The sequence below is a fragment of the Dromiciops gliroides genome, chromosome 1 (genome assembly GCF_019393635.1).
Source record: "Dromiciops gliroides isolate mDroGli1 chromosome 1, mDroGli1.pri, whole genome shotgun sequence".
In the NCBI taxonomy this organism is placed as follows: Eukaryota; Metazoa; Chordata; class Mammalia; order Microbiotheria; family Microbiotheriidae; genus Dromiciops; species Dromiciops gliroides.
This window is the reverse complement of record NC_057861.1, coordinates 45,015,916-45,034,526: the sequence shown is the minus strand read 5'-3', so window position 1 is coordinate 45,034,526 and position 18,611 is coordinate 45,015,916. Positions and strand designations below refer to the sequence as shown.

The window sequence follows — 18,611 nt, the reverse complement described above, 5'->3', positions numbered from 1 at the left end:
GTGTCAAAGGAGAGAAGGAGAATATGGTAAAAAGGTAAAACTGACCAGTCTTGACAAAAGATTGGATTGAAGGGTGGGGAGTGGGAGGGTGTAAATGTGGTATAAGAGAATATGAGATGAATTGAAGATGACACATAGCTGCTGCCTGGGTGCCTAGGAGAATGGTGGTAATCTCAACAGTAACAGGGAAGTTAGGAAGTAGGGAGAGTTTAGGGGAAAAGATAAGTTCAGTTTTAGACACGTTGAGTTTAAGATTCTATGGGACACCCAGTTTGAGATATCCAATAGGCAGTTTAATATAGTCAGCAAAGAAGTCAGGCCTGGGATAAGCAGATATGAGAATCATCAGCACAGAGATAATTGAATCCATGAATCCATGAAAGCTGAAATCACCAAATGTGAAAAGAGGGAAAAGAAGGCTCAGGACAGAGCATTGTAGGACACACTTGGAGGGCATGACTTGGAATGAGGAGTCAGATAGGGAGAAGGAGAATCAAAAGAGAATAGTTTGGGGGCAGCTAGGTGGCACAGTGGATAAAGCACCGGCCCTAGATTCAGGAGGACAGGAGTTCAAATATGGCCTCAGACACTTAATACTTACTAGCTGTGACCTTGGGCAAGTCACTTAACCCTCGTTGAAGTCACTTAACCCTCGTTGCCCCAACAAAAAAAAAAAGAGAAAGAATAGTTTCCATCAAAAGGGGGGGGGGCAAGCCAGGTGGTGCAGTGGATAAAGCACAGGCCCTGGATTCAGGAGGACCTGAGTTCAAATCTGGCCTCAGACACTTGACACTTACTAGCTGTGTGACCCTGGGAAAGTCACTTGACCCCAACTGCCTCACCAAAACAAAAACAAAAACCTAGCCCACAGAGAGCATCAAGGAGCAGTTCAACAGTGTCAAAGCTACAGAACGGTCCAGAAGAATAAGAATTCAGAAAAAAGGCCATTAGATTTGGCAATTAAAAGATTTGGTTGAATGATGAGATCAGATGCCAGCTGGTGTGTGTGGAGTTAAGAGCAAAAGGAAAGAAGTTAGAGGTACCTCTTGTAGATAGCCTTCTCAAGGAGTTTAGCCACGAAAAGGAGAGATCTGGGATAACATCTATCCAGGATGGATGGATCAAGTGAGGGCTGCCTAGCTTTGTAGGCAGTGAGGAAGCAGCCAATAGGCAAGGAGAGATTGAAGATTAATTAAGTGAAAGCCTGAGGATGAGAGAGGAGACAATTTTCAGAAGGACGAAATGGGGTTGGCCTTGGACAGAAGGGCCATCTTGGTCTCAGACACAGATAGCAGAGGGCATCTGGGTGATACCATGGGAGGAAGAATGGAGAAGAAGGAACTGGCGAGGAACGGCTTCAATATTTTTTTCAGTGAAACTTGAGGCAAAGTTTTCAGCTAAGAGTGGGGGAGGGAAGGGGAGTCACGAAAAGGTTTGGAAGGTAAAGAGGGTTGGAAGAACCTCTGCAGTGCATGGGATAGTGAGTTAACTAGGGACTGCTTTGCAGCAAATCGAGCAGAGGGAGATGACCGACAATGGAAAGGTCTCTCAGTGCTGGACAGATGAATCTGAGAATGGCCGGCATGGGGAGATGGGTGACATAGGAACAAATTAAATCCCAAAGGAAAGACCAACTACCAAGAGGGGATGCAGGAGGCCAGAGCCCCGGGGACAGCAGCGTTGAAGGAAAGGCGGCAGCCAAGGAAATGGGAAAACAGCCGGAGGGAGGAGACCCGTCTCAGGTGAAGGACGGAGACCCCTGGACACGGCGACTGAGCCAAGGGGAGTAACCCTGAAGAAAGGAGAAATCCGGGGGGTTGGATGTGGTTGGGTGGGATGGGACTCCCAGGAATCAGACCACCCAGGAGGGTCTGGGGCTCCCAAATCCGGGTGCGGGGGGGAGGGATCCCTAGCATTCGGGGTTCGGTGTACACAGAAGCTCAAGAGACCTGCAAGGCCGGGGGTGGGAGGGACCCCCGGGGATGACGTGGGGGCGCTCAAAGAAGAGGTGGGAACCGGGGCCTAGGGTAAGACTTGGGGGAGGGGACGCCCGGAGGAGTGGAGGTGGAGGCACCGGGGCCTGGAGAGTCTGGGGACCCGGAAGCTCGGGAGGAAGAGGGAGCGGGTGGGGAATAGAGGCAACTCTAAGGCCGGGGGGCTGGCGGGGTCGCAGTTCTCATCTCACCGACTATTCTCGGCCTCTTCCCCGGCCTCGGCGCGCCTCCACCCGCGCTCCCGGGACACCATCTCGGTTCAGCTTCCTCCACTTTCTCTCACTCTGCCGCTCTCCTCAGGGCCGGTCTCAGTTCCCGGGAGAAATTTCGCGCGTTCCGCCCAACTCTCGCGAGAGCGCGGCCCAACTCCACCCCCTTTGCCCCCCACCCCCGCCGAAGAGCGTCCAATCAGAAGGCAGGACTCGCCACGCCCCACGGTGCTCCAATCGTTGCGCCGGCCGCCCGGGAGAGGAGGGAAAGGCTTAGGGAACCGAGAAAAACTCCGGGCTTAGTGCTCCCAGCAGTACGAAGTTCCCCCGAGCGCTGCTCCCGAGGGCTAGAAATGTAAGGCTGTCCCCTCCCTTTGCCCTAGAGCCGAGTTCGCGCCCCGGCCCGGGACTGAGCTGGCTTTGGGCCGATGGCTCCGGTGGTGTCCACGCTGCGGGCCGGGGCTGAGGCCGGGGCCAGGGCCAGGCCGCTCCCCCAGCGGGTGCTGAAGCAGTATCTGCTGCTGCTGCGCTTCTACCCCGTGCTGACCAAGGCGGCCACCAGGTCCAGCCGGGGCATGACAGGGAGAAAGGGATTTGGGTTCGGGAACCAGGGCGGGAAGATCTGGGAAAAGACATCTGGGAAGAATTATTTGGGGAAAGGGATCAGAGGAGAGGGATCCGGGGAGCGCCATGGGGCGAGGGTGAGGGGGTAGGGGATCAGGTGAAATAGATCTGGGAAGAAATATTTAGGGAGGAAAAATCAGAGGAAAGGCATCTGGAAAGAGCCACGGGGGGGGGGGGGGAGGGGGATCTGGGAAGAGCCATTGGAGGAAAGGATCCGGGGAGCGCAATCTAGGGAAATGGTTCTAGGGGAAAGAATCAAAGGAGAGAGTTTTACAGAAAGGAATCAGAGCAGGGAAAAAAGATCCGGAGTGATTTAGGGCAAAGGATCAGAGAAGACTCAACTAGGGAAAGGGATCAGAAGAGAGTGATCGGGGAAAAGATCAGGAGAGAATGATCTGGACAAAAGATCAGGAGAGAGTGATCTGGGAAAAAGATCAGGGGAGAGTGATCTGGCGGAGAGATCAGAGGGGAGCGATCTAGGGAAAGGGATCAGAGGAAAGTGATCGGGGAAAAGATCAGGAAAGGATGATCTGGGGAAAAGATCAGGAGAGAATGATCTGGACAAAAGATCAGGATAGAGTGATCTGGGAAAAAGATCAGGGGAGAGTGATCTGGCGGAGAGATCAGAGGGGAGCGATCTAGGGAAAGGCATCAGAGGAGAGTGATCAGGGAAAAGATCAGGAGAGTGATCTGGGGAAATCGATCTAGGGGAAAGGATCAGAAGAGAAGGATCTGGGTAGCGCCATGGGGAGGGGGGTAATCAGGTGAAATAGATCTGAGAAGAAATATTTAGGGAGGAAAAATCAGAGGAAAGGGATCTGGAAAGGGGGGGATCTTGGAAGAGTCAGAGGAAAGGATCGCGGAGCGCAATCTAGGGAAATGGTTCTAGGGGAAGAATCAGAGGAGAGACATCTAAGGAAAAGGATCAGAGGAGGGAAAAAAGATCCGGTGTGATTTAGGAGAAATTATCAGAGAAAAATGATCTGGAAAAAAAAATCAGGGGAGAATGATCCAGGAAAAGGGATCAGAGTGAGTGATGGGGAAAAGATCAGGAAAGAATGATCTGGAGAAAGATCAGGAGAAAATGATCTGGGAAAAAGATCAGGAGAGAGTGATCTGGCTAAAAGATCAGGGAAGAGCGATCTAGGAAAAGAGATCCGAGGAGAGTGATATGGCGGAGAGATCAGAGGAGAGTGATCTGGTGAAATCGATCTAGGGAGAAGGATCTGGGGAGCGCCATGGGGGGGTGTAATCAGGTGAAATAGATCTGGGAAGAAATATTTAGGGAGGAAAAATCAGAGGAAAGGGATCTGGAAAGAGCAATTGGAGGAAAGGAGCTGGGGAGCGCAATCTAGGGAAATGGTTCTAGGGGAAAGAATCAAAGGAGAGAGTTTTAGGGAAAGGGATCAGAGCAGGGACAAAAGATCCGGCGTGATCTAGGACAAAGGATCAGAGGGGAGTGATCTGGAAGAGAGATCAGAGGGGAACGATCTAGGGAAAGGGATCAGAGGAAAGTGATATGGAGAAAGGATTTAGAAGAGAACGATCACTAGATCAGAGGAAAGTGATGAGAGAAAGGATCAGAGAAGACCCATCTAAGGGGAAGGATGAGAGGCGAGAGATTTGGGGAAGAGGATCAGAAAAGAAATGTGGGGAGAGGGCTCATAAGAGCATCAATGAAGGGCAGCTCTCTGGAGGGAAAGGATGGAGAGTGGATTAGGAAAGAACAACCTAGGAAAGACGGGGGATCTGGGGAGAAGGGAATCGGAGAAAGGGATGAAGCTAGGGTTCAGGAGACAGTGCTGCAAAGTAAAGGGATGGGAGAGTCAATCAGGAGAGAAGGCGAGAGAATCAGGGGGAAAGAGCGGGATAGGGGAACAAGGGGCGGTGCTGAAAGAAACGGGTGAGACAGGAGATCACTGCAAAGAGACCAGGGGATCTTGGGAGATTAGGGATGATGGAGAGAACTGAGAGACTGGGGGTGAAGGAGGGGAACGGGGAAGAAGGATGGAGGAATGTGAATAGAGGAATGGAATGAGGGAGGTGCTTGGGAGCGCGGAAAAGGGAGTGGAGTCGGAGACTGGGTTGGAGGAGTTGGGGGAGAGCGAGGGTGGGGAGGGGAAGCCGGTGAGCGAGGAAGGGGGACAGGAGCGGGAGAGCGGCGATGGGGGAGGGGATTGGGCAGTGGGGAATGGGGGAGGAGAGCGAGCGAGCGGGAACGGGGGAGAGGAACTGGCAAAAGGGGGAGGGAGGAGGGACTGGGGAAGCGGGGAAGAGGGAGGGGAGTCGGGAAGAGGACTGGAGTCTTGGTGTTGGATGAGGCTACCTGGGGAGGATAATTGGGCTGGGGGAGTGGAGTGAAGGAGCGGGGAGTGGGGAGGGGATTGGGAGAGCGGGATTGGGGGAGATCGGGGGAGGGGAATAGGGGAATGGGGATGGACTGGGGAATCAGAAGAGAGGGAGAGGGACGGTTGGGTTGAGGGAGTTGAGGGTGGGAGCGGGGATGGGGGAGGGGACTGCGAGAGGGGGGAGGGAGGAGCGAACCATGGGAACGGGAGAGGGGAATTGGGATGGATGGGGGAAGAAGGAGAGAGTGAGCGGAGGAGCTGAGACGTGAGGGTGGAGTGGGAGAGAACGATGGGGGAGTGCTGTGGGCGGGGGAGAGCGGAGGATGCTGAGGGGGTAGAGGAAGGGATTGTGGGGGAGGGATCTCGGGAATAGTGATGGAAACGGGGATAGAGGAAGCGCCCTGGAGAGACGGAGGGGGGCAGTGAGCATGGGAGTGGGGATAGGGCGAGTAAGGTGGGAAGAGGTCTGGGGGTAATAGTCGAACCTGAGGTAAGGGAGGAGACTGGAGAAGAAGCATCCGAGTTTTGGGGAGGGAGTGGGGGGCTGGAGGAGAGGGCTCGAGAGAGCAGAGGTAAAGGGGGAGACTGGGAAAGGGGGGATGGAAGAGGAGACAGAAGTATGGGGGAGGAAGGAGGGCTCTGGGAGAAGGAGGTCGGAAGGGTGAGTATGGGGGAAGGGAACGGAGAAGCAGGCTCCGAAGAAGTGGAGTGGAGGGGGGGATCAGGAGAGAGAGATCCGGAGGACGGGGATGGAGGAAGGGACCATGGGAGCGGAGATGGAGGAGGAGACTGGGGGAACAGGAAAGAAGGAGGGGGCTGGGGGAACGGGGATGGAGGAGGGGGCTGAGGCAACGGGGATGGGGGAGGGGACAAGGAGAAAGGGATCAGGGGGGTAAGGGTGGAAGAGGGAATCGGAAAGGGACCTAGGAAAAGCGATATTGGAGAGGAAAGGAAATCAGAGAAATCGGAGAGGGGATCGGGAGTGTAGGATCTGGGGGATGGAGATGGGGAAATGGGTGCCGTGATGGGGAGGGGACAGGGGCGTGGGGCCTGAATCGGTGACCGGCGCAGGAGGGGACTGATCTGCACCAGATTAATGGGGAGAGGGAGTGGGGGTGAGGTGGGGTGGGGTGGGGTGGGGTGGGGCCGAGGTTGGGGGAGGGCGAGGAGGGGGAACAGGGGCGGGGCGGGGGTCGGGAGGGAGAGTGCTGAAGGAAGAGGTTGGGAAACCGGTCTCTGTAAGATGCCAATTAAGCTGAAGCACGCGTCTATGTTTCTCTGGTTACCTCGCAGTGACCAGGAAACCCCTTCTGTCGTAAGAGAAGCGTCAGAGCGAGACTCCGCCTTGGGCCCCCGCCCCCCCCCCCCCCGTCGACCTCCCTGGAACCCCGCCCTCCTCCCCACCCTCCTCCCCGAACTCCCAGGGTAACCGCGGGAGGTTGCTGTAGATAAGGCATCAGCCCCTAGACTTGTTGCTGCGGGTACCCTTGACCAAGGGCAGATTGAGGGCGCTGGGGAAGGAGCCTGGAAGCTTTTTTCTCTGCCTCCGACCCTCCCCCTTTGGCTCCCCTTTGATTTGGGAGGTACATAAGGGACCTGGTGTAGGCCCTGCTGCCCTCTTCGTTCTCGTGGCTCCCACAGCTATTCAGCACGAAGCTAGGGTTTTTCTACTTGGGTTTGCTGGACTTTCAGAGAGGGGGACTTTTCCTCTTGTCTCACCGACAGGAGAGGCAGTATTTTTGCAAAGCATGTCCACGCTCCTCACTGCTGATTTCCAAAGATTGCATTTTTTACCTTCCTCCACTGACATCACAACCAGCCTAGTCCAGACTGTTGCAATAGCCTCCCAGCCTTTGCCTCCCTGCCCCCAGTGCCTCCCCTATCCAGTCTGTCCACTATATAGCTGCTCAAATGATATTTCTACAGCACACACCTGACTTGTGGGGCAGCCTGGTGTAGTGGATAGATCAAGGAAGACCAGGGTTCACTCTTGGTGTGTACCAGCTGTGTGACACTGAGCAAATAAGTCATTTGACCTCTTGGTGGTCCAGGCAGCTCCCCTAAACCAAGCCTGGAAACAGGTACTGATCCACATTGCTAGAGGGGCCTTCCTCAGAGGTTCCCTACATCCCTGAAATCACAGGTCTAGTCATAAATGGGGAGGGGGGAGGAGAAAGAAACAATACTTTTGCTCAAAAAGCTTCTGTGGCTCTCTGCCTCTGGAATAAAATCTAAATTTCCTTCACAATCTAGCTCTAACCTACCTTTCTAGACTTATTTCCCATTACTTCTCTTCACTGATTTTAAGATGTAGGCTATTTTTTTTTTTTGGTGAGTCAATTGGGGTTAAGTGACTTGCCCAGGATCACACAGCTAGTAAGTGTCAATTGTCTGAGGCCGAATTTGAACTCAGGTCCTCCTGACTCCAGGGCCAATGCTCTATCCACTGCGCCACCTAGTTGCCCCCCTCTTCACTGATTTTAACCTCTCCCCAAAGAGACCTAATTGCATTCCCTGGTAGGGGCATTCCATCTCTGGCCTATGGGTCTAGGCACAGGTTGGCCCCCATGCCTTCTATTTCTCCTCACCTTTGTCTCTGGGAGTCCCTTCCTCTCTTCAAGGCTTAAATCCAGTGCTTTTCCCTGAACAAGGCTTTCATGGATCACTCAGATGATAGTATCCCCATCCCCCAATTACACAGGATTTACTTTACTCATACTTTGTATTTATTTATTTATCTGTGTACACATTGTTTACCCTTTCTCTCTCCACTCCCTCCCCAGGAGAATGTAAGTTCTTTGAGGTCTGGGAAATTGTCCAAACCTAGTGTTATGGCACACAGTGCTTTGCATTATTAATGGTAGACCTTTAATAAGTGCTTATTGGGTTGAATGTTTAAATTGTTCCAGTTGCCAGACAAGCATTCTGGTCTACCCTTTTGCTGATGTTTTTTGGGGGGACAGGGAAGAGGGAAACTCCTCTTTTGTGTACTCTACCTTTCCTCTTAGTGTTTATACTTGTCACACTCTCTCTGGCTTATATTTTGACCTGACCTACCTGTCAGACCTACCCAGTTACCGTGAGGAAAGGAAACTTCATTTTTCCAGGGTAGTTGAATTTGAATCCTTCCTGGTCCCAAGAGGACCTTTCCCTTAAAAAGTGACCTCATGGGGCGGCTAGGTGGCGCAGTGGATAAAGCACTGGCCTTGGAGTCAGGAGTTCCTGAGTTCAAATCCAGCCTCAGACACTTGACACTTACTAGCTGTGTGACCCTGGGCAAGTCACTTAACCCCCATTGCCCCGCAAAAAAAAAAAAAAAAAGTGACCTCATACATTTAGTGAAATCCAATCAGATTGGGGATGGGGTGAAGAGGCAGAGCTAAGGGGTGAGAGTTAAAAGCTTTGTTTCTTCTTCTGCTGGAGAGAAGACACAGAAACTCTAAGGAGCTTTTCAATTCTGAGAAATTTGACCTGTTGAACTGTCCTTTCCCTTGGTCAGACCTTGGTCTGGAGTACTGTGTTGGGCTCTGGTACCAGGTTTTAGAAAGGACATTGTCTAGCTAGAGCACATCAATCAGGGTGGTCAAGATGGGAAGGAGACTCAAGATTATAAAAAGATTGGTTGAAGAAACTAGGGAGGTCTTTGCTTGAAGACCTCCAATGGGAGGCAACCCATTCTACTTTGGGATTTAGTTGGAAAAATTGGCGAGTTTTTTCTTCCCTCAAGTTTGTTTGCCACCCCTAGCCCCTTGCAATTTCCACCCATTGGTCTTCATCCTGCCCATTGGAGTCAGGTGGAACAAACATAATTCCTCTTTTATGTCACAGTCCTTCAGGGACTTGACCATTAGTCATATCCCTTCTCCTCCCCTGCCCACCAAAATAAGCATCCTTCTAACTACATGTCCTCTGCCCACAGTGGGATTCTGTCAGCATTTGGGAACTTCCTGTCCCAGGTCATTGCGAGAGTCCAGAAAAAGGGAAGATGGTTTCAGAATCTGGACCTCAAAGGGCCTCTCAGATATGCTATTTTTGGGTGAGTAAGGGTCACCAGAGCATGATGTCTCTCATGTTAAGACCCCAAGAGCCTTAAGGATCAGCATAGGTTGGGCTTACAGAAGGAGGAACAAGGAACCAACTCCAAGGTAGCCAATTGACCCTTAATGGTCCTTCTAGGTTCCAAACTTCCAGAAAAGAGGCACAAAAAGAAAATTAGGAAATACCAGGGCTATAGCATTTGTCCTTACCCCCATCTTCACATAGAGTCTGCTTTTTGTTTTGGGAGTCATTTATTTACTTGTTGTGTCAAGAAGAACCAAATAAGCAAGTGTATGCCAGCCTTAAAGCCTCATAATAATCATGTTCATAAATTTAGAGCTAAAAGGGACCTTGGAGGTTCAACTCTTTCATTTTATTGATGAGGAAATAGAGGTAGACAGAGGTTAAATGACTTGCCGAGGGTCACATAACTAGTGAGACAGAGATTTGAACTCAGGTCTTCCTGACTCCAAACTACTGCCTTCCCCCTGATCCCTGACCCCCCAAGCTGCCTATTGGCCACCCGCCTGTAACTCAGAGCCGAGGGACTGAGAGGTAAAGCACTTTGACTGGGGTTACAAACTAGTATGTATTAGAGGTAGGACCCTTGACTCCATAGTAATGGAATTATTTCAATTTGGAAAGAAAAAGTGTAGTCAATATCGAGAGAAGCCCAGGAAATATAACTTGAGAGGCTGCATAGCCAATGGGATAGAGTTGTTGGACTTGGAACCAGGTGGAGCTGCCTTTCCAGAGGCTGGTGGCTCCAGGCAGGAGAGGTGCTTTGATCTGGAGAAGCAGCTCCCAGAAGCCTCTGGGTGAAATAAGAGCATTGGTGGCCTAGTGTTTCCTAGTCCTGATGTGGATGATAGCACTCAACCTAAAGAAGCCTGTGCCTGAGTCCTTTATTCCTGGATTGCTACAGAGCTGTACCTAAGCTTAAGGCTAGCAACATTTGATTCCAATACAAGTCTTTGGGACCTAAGAATTCTGTAGATAAGATTTCAAAAATCACTCCCAAGAAAAGCAATGCTCATTCTTGCAATCCACTCCCCTCTTCCAGGCTTCCCTGATAAGGGGCATGCAGGGAGGATGACCTGCATCACTATTCTATTTTTTAATTTTACAGAGAAGGAAACTGAGGCACATGGAGGCTAGGTGACCTGCCCAGGGTCACACAGGGAATTAGTAAAAGACTCAAGAGTCAAATACTTGTTCTCTGACTCATGAGCCCACAATCTCACCAAATCATGAATAATAGCTGACATTTAAAGTGTTTAAGATTTACAAGACATATTTACATACACTTAGGTGTATGAGATCCTCTACATGGAGCTAGAAGGGGTGTCAGAGGACATCCAGTCCACTTCTCCCTTATTCTACAGGTGAGGGAACTGAGGGACCAGGGAGCTTAAATGACTTGCCCAAGGTCACACAGGAAGAAAGGGACAGTCAGGATTTGAGTCTCACCAGGACCCTATGAGGTAGGTACTTCAGGCATCATTGTTATTATTTCACAGATGAGAAAGCAGAAATCGAGAGAGTTGAAGCAATTTGCTCACAGTCATACATCCAGGGAGTGTCAGAAGCAAAAGTTAAACTCAGCTTTTCCTAACTATAAATCAGGTATTACCAGTGCTTGAGGCAACTTCCAGGTGCCTTCAGCACTTAGGCCCTAAACAAGCAGCAACAGAGAGGACCCTGGCCTAACCCAGCCCTAGCTAGCCTCAGTTCCAGTTACTCCAAATCAGTGGTTCTCATCCCTTTTGTGAGGACCCCTCCCAGGGTATTACTGTATTAGAAGTCCAAATGTCCTGGTATTCTTTTTTTTTTTTTGGTGGGGCTATGGGGGTTAAGTGACTTGCCCAAGGTCACACAGCTAGTAAGTGTCAAGTGTCTGAGGCAGGATTTGAACTCAGGTACTCCTGAATGCAGGGCCGGTGCTTTATCCACTGCGCCACCTCGCTGCTCCTGTCCTGGTATTCTTATGAAACTAGTTATGACTTCATGGACCCACAGAAAGGGTCTCAGGGACCTCTTTGACATTAACCTTATTATATGTAGCCTAGACCCCTTTGGCAGTCCTGGTGAAGGCTGTGGGCCCTTCTCCAAATAATGCTGTTAAGTTTCCGAGATAAAATATATAGGACGATAAAGAAAACTGTATTCAAACACAGTAATCTAACTATTAATTAAAAAAAAAATTTTTTTTTTTGGTGAGGCAGTTGGGGTTAAATGACTTGCCTAGGGTTACACAGCTAGTAAGTGTTAAGTGTTTGAGGCTGGATTTGAACTCAGGTTCTCCTGACTCCAGGGCCGGTGCTCTATCCACTGCACCACTTAGCTGCCCCTAACTATTAATTTTTAAGGTTCACCAACCCCAAGTTAAGATCCCCTGCCCTCGAGTACCTGGCTGGTGAAAAGTTGTCTCATTGGGGTGGGGGAGGGCAGTGTCCATCTGTAGGGGGCAGAAGCAGGTGGAGACAAGGCTGCTTGGGGGACAGCACACCATTGCTGCCCAAAGTGGCTAGAGGCTCCCTCACTGTCCAGTAGGCAGGAAGGGTCTGGACTGTCCTAGTGCAGGCTGAGCTAGGTCAGCACCATGGACAGAAGTCACAACTACTGGTGTTGGGGGTGGGGGTCAGCTTCTTCTTCTCAGGGCCCCTCAGTCACTTCTTCTACCTGTACCTGGACCACTGGATCCCTGCTACTGTCCCTTTTTCAGGAGTCAGGAGGCTCCTGGTGGACCGGCTTGTCTTTGGCCCAGCCTTCCTGTTGTTGTTCTTCTTCTGCATGAACCTTCTTGAGGTTGGTCTATGCCATGTGATTCATTTCCTCTTACCAGCTTCCAGAAGACCAAATTGATTCAGTTCAGCCTAATACACATATATTAAGCACCGACTGTAGGCAAGGCACTTTGTTTAGTGCAGTGGGTCAGAGATGCAGAAACAAAAACAGACATCTGGTCGTGTTGCTCCCCTACTTACTAAACTGCAATGGCTCCCTATTACCTCAGGGATCAAATAAATATAAAGTCTCTGTTTGCCATTTAAAGCTCTTCACAACCTGACCTGATTTTACCCTTGGGATCCCTGGCTCTGGGCATCCCTCAGAAGAGAAGTTTCATAGTAAATGTCCCATTTGTAAAAACTTAAAGAGAAAAGAAGGTGCCAATCTTCATTCATAGCAGGAGTTGCCTCCATCACTGACATCACAGATCCAGGTCATATCCCTACATAGGGAGGTTTTCTCTCTCCCATTAGATTATAAACTCTATTTCCTCAAGAGCGGGGACTTTTCTACGTTTTTCTTTGTGTCCCCAGCTCTTGGTCTAGTGCCTGACACAGAGCAGATGTGTAGTAAATGCTTGCTCATTGATTGATGCCTGCCCTCTAAGAGCTTACATTTAGCTGGGATGTGGGAGAAACATGCAGTGCTCCTGGGTGAGAACAGTACGAGGTGGAGTGCCGCAGAAGCTGGGGAGAGGACAGTCGCCTGGGGAATGCTCCGTGGAGGAGGAAGAAACACTAACAAAAGCTTTAGCGAGAAAATGAAAACCTACATCTGCAGATTGAGTCCCTGCTGCCCATAGGACCTAGTCCCATATTTACTCTCCATGGCTCCTAGCCATGCTACCCTGCCATATTCCCGGCCCAAGGTACATTTCTGTATATGTACTCTAGCACCTGGAGGACAGCTTTAGATATCTTATATCCTCCATTCATGGAATGCACATTCTTCTCACCTTCCCCTCTTCGAATCTTAGTTTCTTTGAAAGCTCAGTGGGGGCAACCTTCTACAGGAAGTCTTTCCTGATCTCCCCAATTCAGAACAGCATAGGCTTAGGGCCTGGAAGGCCTCGGGAACCATTGAAGGGAAAAAACTGAGTTGTTGCTCCTCAAATTAGCTTGCACTCATTTACCTGTGACACTGTTGCATCTGCTCAGTAGATTTTAAGTTCCTCAAGGGCAGTCTTGGTTTTGTCTTTGCATTCCCAGCACCCAGCCCGGTGCCTGGCACACATAGCTGGTACCTCATAAATGCTTGTTGAATGTTGAATGTGTAAGATGTGTGGCCTCTGACCTTGACACCAGTGGCACTGGCCTCCAGATGCCACTTCTGGTCAGCCCAGTTTTGCTGGGAAACTGTGCTTGAGTCCTTGTTACCAAAGGGAGCCATCCTCAGTGCTCAAATACCCACTGTGAAGGATCAGGGAGAATGGAAGAACTTGAGTGGTCTGCATGCGCCTTAAGCATCACTGATCCCGAGTAAGTCACCTATCCCAGAAGGGTCTATCTACAAACCCAGGATGGCAAAGAATGTGGCAGGTTTGAGGTCTCAGAGACCCAGGGCCACCATGTTGAGAAGTTGGGTCCGATGGCCACGGGGGTGTCATCTAAACATCAGCACTTTTCCTCATTTTCTAGGGAAAAGACATGACAGCCTTCTCTGCAAAGGTGAAAACAGGTTACTGGCCTGCTCTGCAAATGAACTGGAAACTATGGACCCCAATTCAGTTTATTAACATTAACTATATTCCTCTGCAGGTAAGAAACCGTTCCAGAGTTGTATGGCCATAGTTCAATTTTGCTTTCTCACTCATTCCTTCCAGAGATACTCCTAACATGATTATTCTCACAATCACCATTATCTTCATCATGATGATTTTAATCTGTCTGAAAATAAGGAAACTTGTGATCTGTTTCTAGGGGGCATCTTTGCTTTCATGGTTCACCCTCAGATCCCTCCTTTCCCTCTATTCTTCCAGCTTGGGCTCTTCTCAGGGACCTCCCACAGTCAAAAGTACTTGGCTTCAGTTCATTGTGATAACTGATGCCTTCACAGAATCTCAGAGTTGGGAGGGATTTCAAAAGCTATATACTCCTACCCCTATCTGAAAAGGAATCCCCTATTCCATGTACCACCAAAGAGGTCATCCTGCTTCCCGAGGCGACCCATTCCACTTTTGGAAATCTCTAATCTTGAAGGAAGCAAAAGGTGCTAAGAGAGAGGTGAGGTGGGAGGACATTCCAGACAGGAGAGACAGAAGAGCCTCTCCCACCCATTGCTCCTAGTTCTAGTTCCCTCTGGGACCAAACAAAATCTTCTTCTATGTGGTTGCCCTCCAATAACTAAAGACAGGAGCGGCTAGGTGGCGCAGTGGATAATGCACCGGCCCTGGAGTCAGGAGGTCCTGAGTTCAAATCCGGCCTCAGACACTTGACACTTACTAGCTGTGTGACCCTGGGCAAGTCACTTAACCCCCATTGCACCACAAAAAAACCCAAAAAAACCCAAAAAACAAACAATAACTAAAGACAGTTATTCTTTTCCATCCCCTCTACCCCTCTCCAGGGTAAACCTCCCAAGCTCCTTTAACCAACATTCATATGATGTGGCTCTCAATGTTCTTGGTCATTTAGATCCTAGGCCACCTCCTCTGGATACTATGCAGTTTAACTATGTTCTCTCAAAGATGTTCCCAGAACTGAACACAACCAGAGATATGCTCTGTGTGGCCTTCCATATTCTGGACATTACGCCTTATCTTGAGACAACTCGAAATAACATTATTTGATTGCCATGCAGCACTGTTCACTTGGTTTGAGCCCATTGTCCAACAACACTGCCCCATCCTGTGGCTAAGAAGTTAATCATTTGAACCTGAGTGTAGATCTTACCACATTGTTATGTTTCAGTTTGTTAGATTAAGTCTATCATTTTAACCTGCTAAAATCTTTTTTGGACCCTGACTCCATAATCCAACATGGTAGCTATGCCTCCTAGCTTCATTTCATCTGGAACCTTTGGGTCATTGCTAAAAAGAGATTTTTAGAAAAACAAGGCCAAGAACAAAGCCCTAAGGCACTTCACTAGATACTTCCTTCCAAAATGAATTAAGCCATTATCACCCTTTGGATCCAGCCATTCATCTGGTTCCAAATCCACCCAACTCAACTTTCATGTAGTCCATATTGTTCAATGTGGTTTGCAGGGATAGCCTGTTCTGCTTTGTCAAATGCTTTGCCAAAATCTACATTTATGGCATTCCTCCAATCTACTAGGAAGAGTAAGGGAAATGAACTTAGTCTGGTATGACCACTTGTTCTTGAGGAAGCCATATCGGGTCTTAACAGTCACTGCTTCACTTTCTGAATCTTCACCAACCATCTCTCTAAATAATACAATCTAGAGTTTTACCAAGAATTGAAATCAAACCCACTAGTCTATAGTTTATAGATTCTATACTTCTTCTCCTCTCCATCTTATTTATCGAGACTTTTGCTCAAACACAATGAGCCAAATTGGCTACGGTATAGTGGTCACATTCCGTCTTGGTATAAAAGCAAGATGGGTTGTGGTGGGCCAGTCAGAGTAGGTCATGGTGAGATAGCTCTTTGGGTCATGGGGTTGTGGTCAGCATGGGCTTTGGGTCATGATGTGGAGGGCTAAATGAGCTGCAACACGGGGATCAGAATGGATCCAGTTGTGCAGGTCTGTTTGGGGTTGGGTTGTGGTCAGCATGGGCTGGAGTGTGACTATCAATATCGGGTTATGACATGAAGGTTGTCAATATTGGGTTAGGAGTAATAATAATGAAGCTGAGAGCTAGCATTTATATAGCACTTTAAGGGTTTACAAAGTATTTTTATAAGTACTATCTCATTGGGTACTCAGAACAATTCTGGGAAGTAAGTGCTATTATTATCCCCATTTTATAGATGTGAAGAAAGTAGAGGCAAGCAAAGGCCAAGTCACTTGTCCAGAGTAACACAATAAATAAATGTCTGAGGCAAGATTTGAGCTTGGGTCTTCCTGACTCCAGGTTCAGCATTCTGTGAACTATGGCACCCCAAGCTCCCTCATTCACTCAATCAAGTTGACCTGTAAATCTTGGGGATGTCTTCTAGTGGTGGTCAGGGCGAGCTGTGGTGTGGTTGCCAATATAGGTGGTAGCAGGATGGTCAATATAGCACATAGCCATCACGTTGACCTGCAGCTTTGGGCCAGCATGGGCTGTGGTCTGGTTGGGTAAGGTGCTCAGCATCAGCTGTGACCTGGAGGTCTGTTTGGGTCCTGGTGTGATGATCAGTATAGGCTTCTGTCTGGCTATCAGAATGCCCTGTGTGCTGTGGTGTTCAGCTTTGCGGAATGGAAATTGAAGGTAATGAGCATCTTTTTGGAACAGCGGGCATCGGCCCTGAAGGAAGGGCTAGCCACCAGCTGTTTCCCTGCTTAAATGTGGATGCAATGAAGAGCAAAGATGTCCTTGTGAGAATGGTTTCCTAACCCCTTCACCTCCCTCATCCTTACTCTGCCTGCTCTTCCTTTGCCAGTTCCGGGTGCTGTTTGCCAATATGGTGGCTCTCTTCTGGTACACCTACTTGGCCTCTCTTGGGAAATGAAGATGGCTGGAGAAAGACAGCAGGTTCACCACAGTGCCTTGACCTGGAGAGCCTAGGCACAGGCTGTGGCTCATCCTCACAGGGTTTGCTGCTGAATCACCCTGCAAGGGCTTCATTGAAGTATTAATGACTATATGTGATTCCATATGATCCAGAAGTATGGGCATGATAATAAAAACTGGTTAATGTGGAACCTGGTACCCAAGATAGGCAATGGGTCTTTTTGAATGGGTGCTATCCTTTAAATGGAAATTTTAGCCTTTAAAGAATCAACAATTTGGAATAAATTTGGGATGAATCAAAATTGAAATAAACTACAATGTCACTTCATTTGGGTATTTTTGGTTTCTTGGGTTTTTTTGGTTAGTTGGTTGGTTTTGGTTTTTTTTGCAGGGCAATGAGGGTTAAATGACTTGCCCGGGGTCACACAGCTAGTAAGTGTCAAGGGTCTGAGGCCAGATTTGAACTCAGGTCCTCCTGAATCCAGGGCCAGTGCTTTATCCACTGCACCACGTAGCTGCCCCACATTGTGGTGTTTTTATTTCTTGAACCAATCATTCCGGCCACTGGAAATATGGTGGTGGTCTCAATGGACTATGCCTGAAAGTAAGTGCTTCCATTCACCCATTCATTCGTTACAAGTTTATTAAGGGTCTATTATGCGCCAAACATCACACTGGGCTCTAGGAAGACCAAGGTGAAAAGGAAGCAGTCCAGCCTTCCAAAGAGCTTACATCTTGCTAGAAGAAAATACCACATACTCAGGCAAGTTGATGAAAACATATAAAAATCATTTTTAGGGGGAGAATCAAGAAAGGTTTCCTGTAGGAGGTGCTGCTTGAACTGAGCTTTGGAGAAAACTAAGGATTCTAAGGGGCAGCTAGATGGCACCATAGTGCACAGAGCACCAAGCCTGGGGTCAAGAAGACTCATCTTCGGGGGCAGCTAGGTGGCGCAGTGGATAGAGCACCAGCCCTGGAGTCAGGAGTACCTGAGTTCAAATCTGGCCTCAGACACTTAACACTTACTAGCTGTGTGACCCTGGGCAAGTCACTTAACCCCAATTGCCTCACTAAAAAAAAAAAAAAAAAGACTCATCTTCCAGAGTTCAAATCCAGCCTCAGATACTTACTAGCTGTGTGACCTTAGGCAAGTCACTTAGCCCTGTTTACCTCACTTTCTTCATCTGTAAAATGAGCTGGATTATGCAAACCATTCCATTATCCTTACCAAGAAAGCCCCAAATGGGGTCATGAAGAGTCAGACCTGACTGAAATGAATGAACAATACTTGCTGCTCTCTTCACACAGATTCTAAGAGTCAGAGATAAGGAGTGAAAGCATCCTAGGCATTGGAGACAGCCTGGCCAAAGGCACAGGAAATGGAATGTGATATACAAATGAGCTGGGAGGAAGGGTGTGTGAATGAGAAACCAATCTGGAAAGATTGGGGAGTTTTTGTTTGTTTTTACTTAATAGTATTTTATTACTTCCCAATTATAAGTAAGGAGTTTTCAACATTCATTTTTATAAGATTTTGAGTTCCAAATTTTTCTCCCTCCCCCCTCCCTAAGAGAGCAAGAAATCTGATACAGGTTATACATGTGCAACCATGTTAAATACATTTTCCCATTAGTCATGTTGTGAGAGAAGAATCAGAACAGAAGGGAAAAACCACAAGAAAGAAGAAAAAAAGTGAAAATAGCATATTGTGATCTGCATTCAGACTCCATAGTTCTTTTTTTTTTTAAATGAGGCAATTGGGGTTAAGTGACTTGTCCAGGGTCACACAGCTAGTAAGTGTTAAGTGTCTGAGGCCAGATTTGATCTCAGGTCCTCCTGACTCCAGGGCCGGTGCTCTATCCACTGCGCCACCTAGCTGCACTTCATAGTTCTTTTTTCTAGATGTAGAGAGTATTTTCCTTCATGAGTCCTTTGGCATTGTCTATGATCATTGTATTGCTGAGAAGAACTGTCTGTCATAATTGATCAT

The 18,611-nt window shown here is 48.7% G+C and overlaps 2 protein-coding genes across 2 annotated transcripts in view; one reads left to right on the top strand and one right to left on the bottom strand.

Moving 5' to 3' along the window:
• Positions 1 to 2,313, bottom strand: part of POLE (DNA polymerase epsilon, catalytic subunit) — a 76,244-nt gene extending 73,931 nt beyond the window's left edge. The window contains exon 1 of the mRNA XM_043979360.1: positions 2,186 to 2,313. Within this exon, the coding sequence (XP_043835295.1) occupies positions 2,186 to 2,247 (62 nt within the window). The 5' untranslated portion in view covers positions 2,248 to 2,313. The remainder of the gene's footprint in view (positions 1 to 2,185) is intronic.
• Positions 2,314 to 2,597: 284 nt separating this feature from the next.
• Positions 2,598 to 16,949, top strand: PXMP2 (peroxisomal membrane protein 2). The gene is made up of 5 exons (XM_043978769.1): positions 2,598 to 2,765; positions 9,095 to 9,211; positions 11,859 to 12,021; positions 13,641 to 13,760; positions 16,551 to 16,949. The coding sequence occupies exons 1-5, from the start codon at positions 2,632 to 2,634 to the stop codon at positions 16,617 to 16,619; spliced, it is 603 nt and encodes a 200-aa protein (XP_043834704.1). The 5' UTR covers positions 2,598 to 2,631; the 3' UTR covers positions 16,620 to 16,949.
• The last annotated feature ends 1,662 nt before the right edge of the window (positions 16,950 to 18,611 follow it).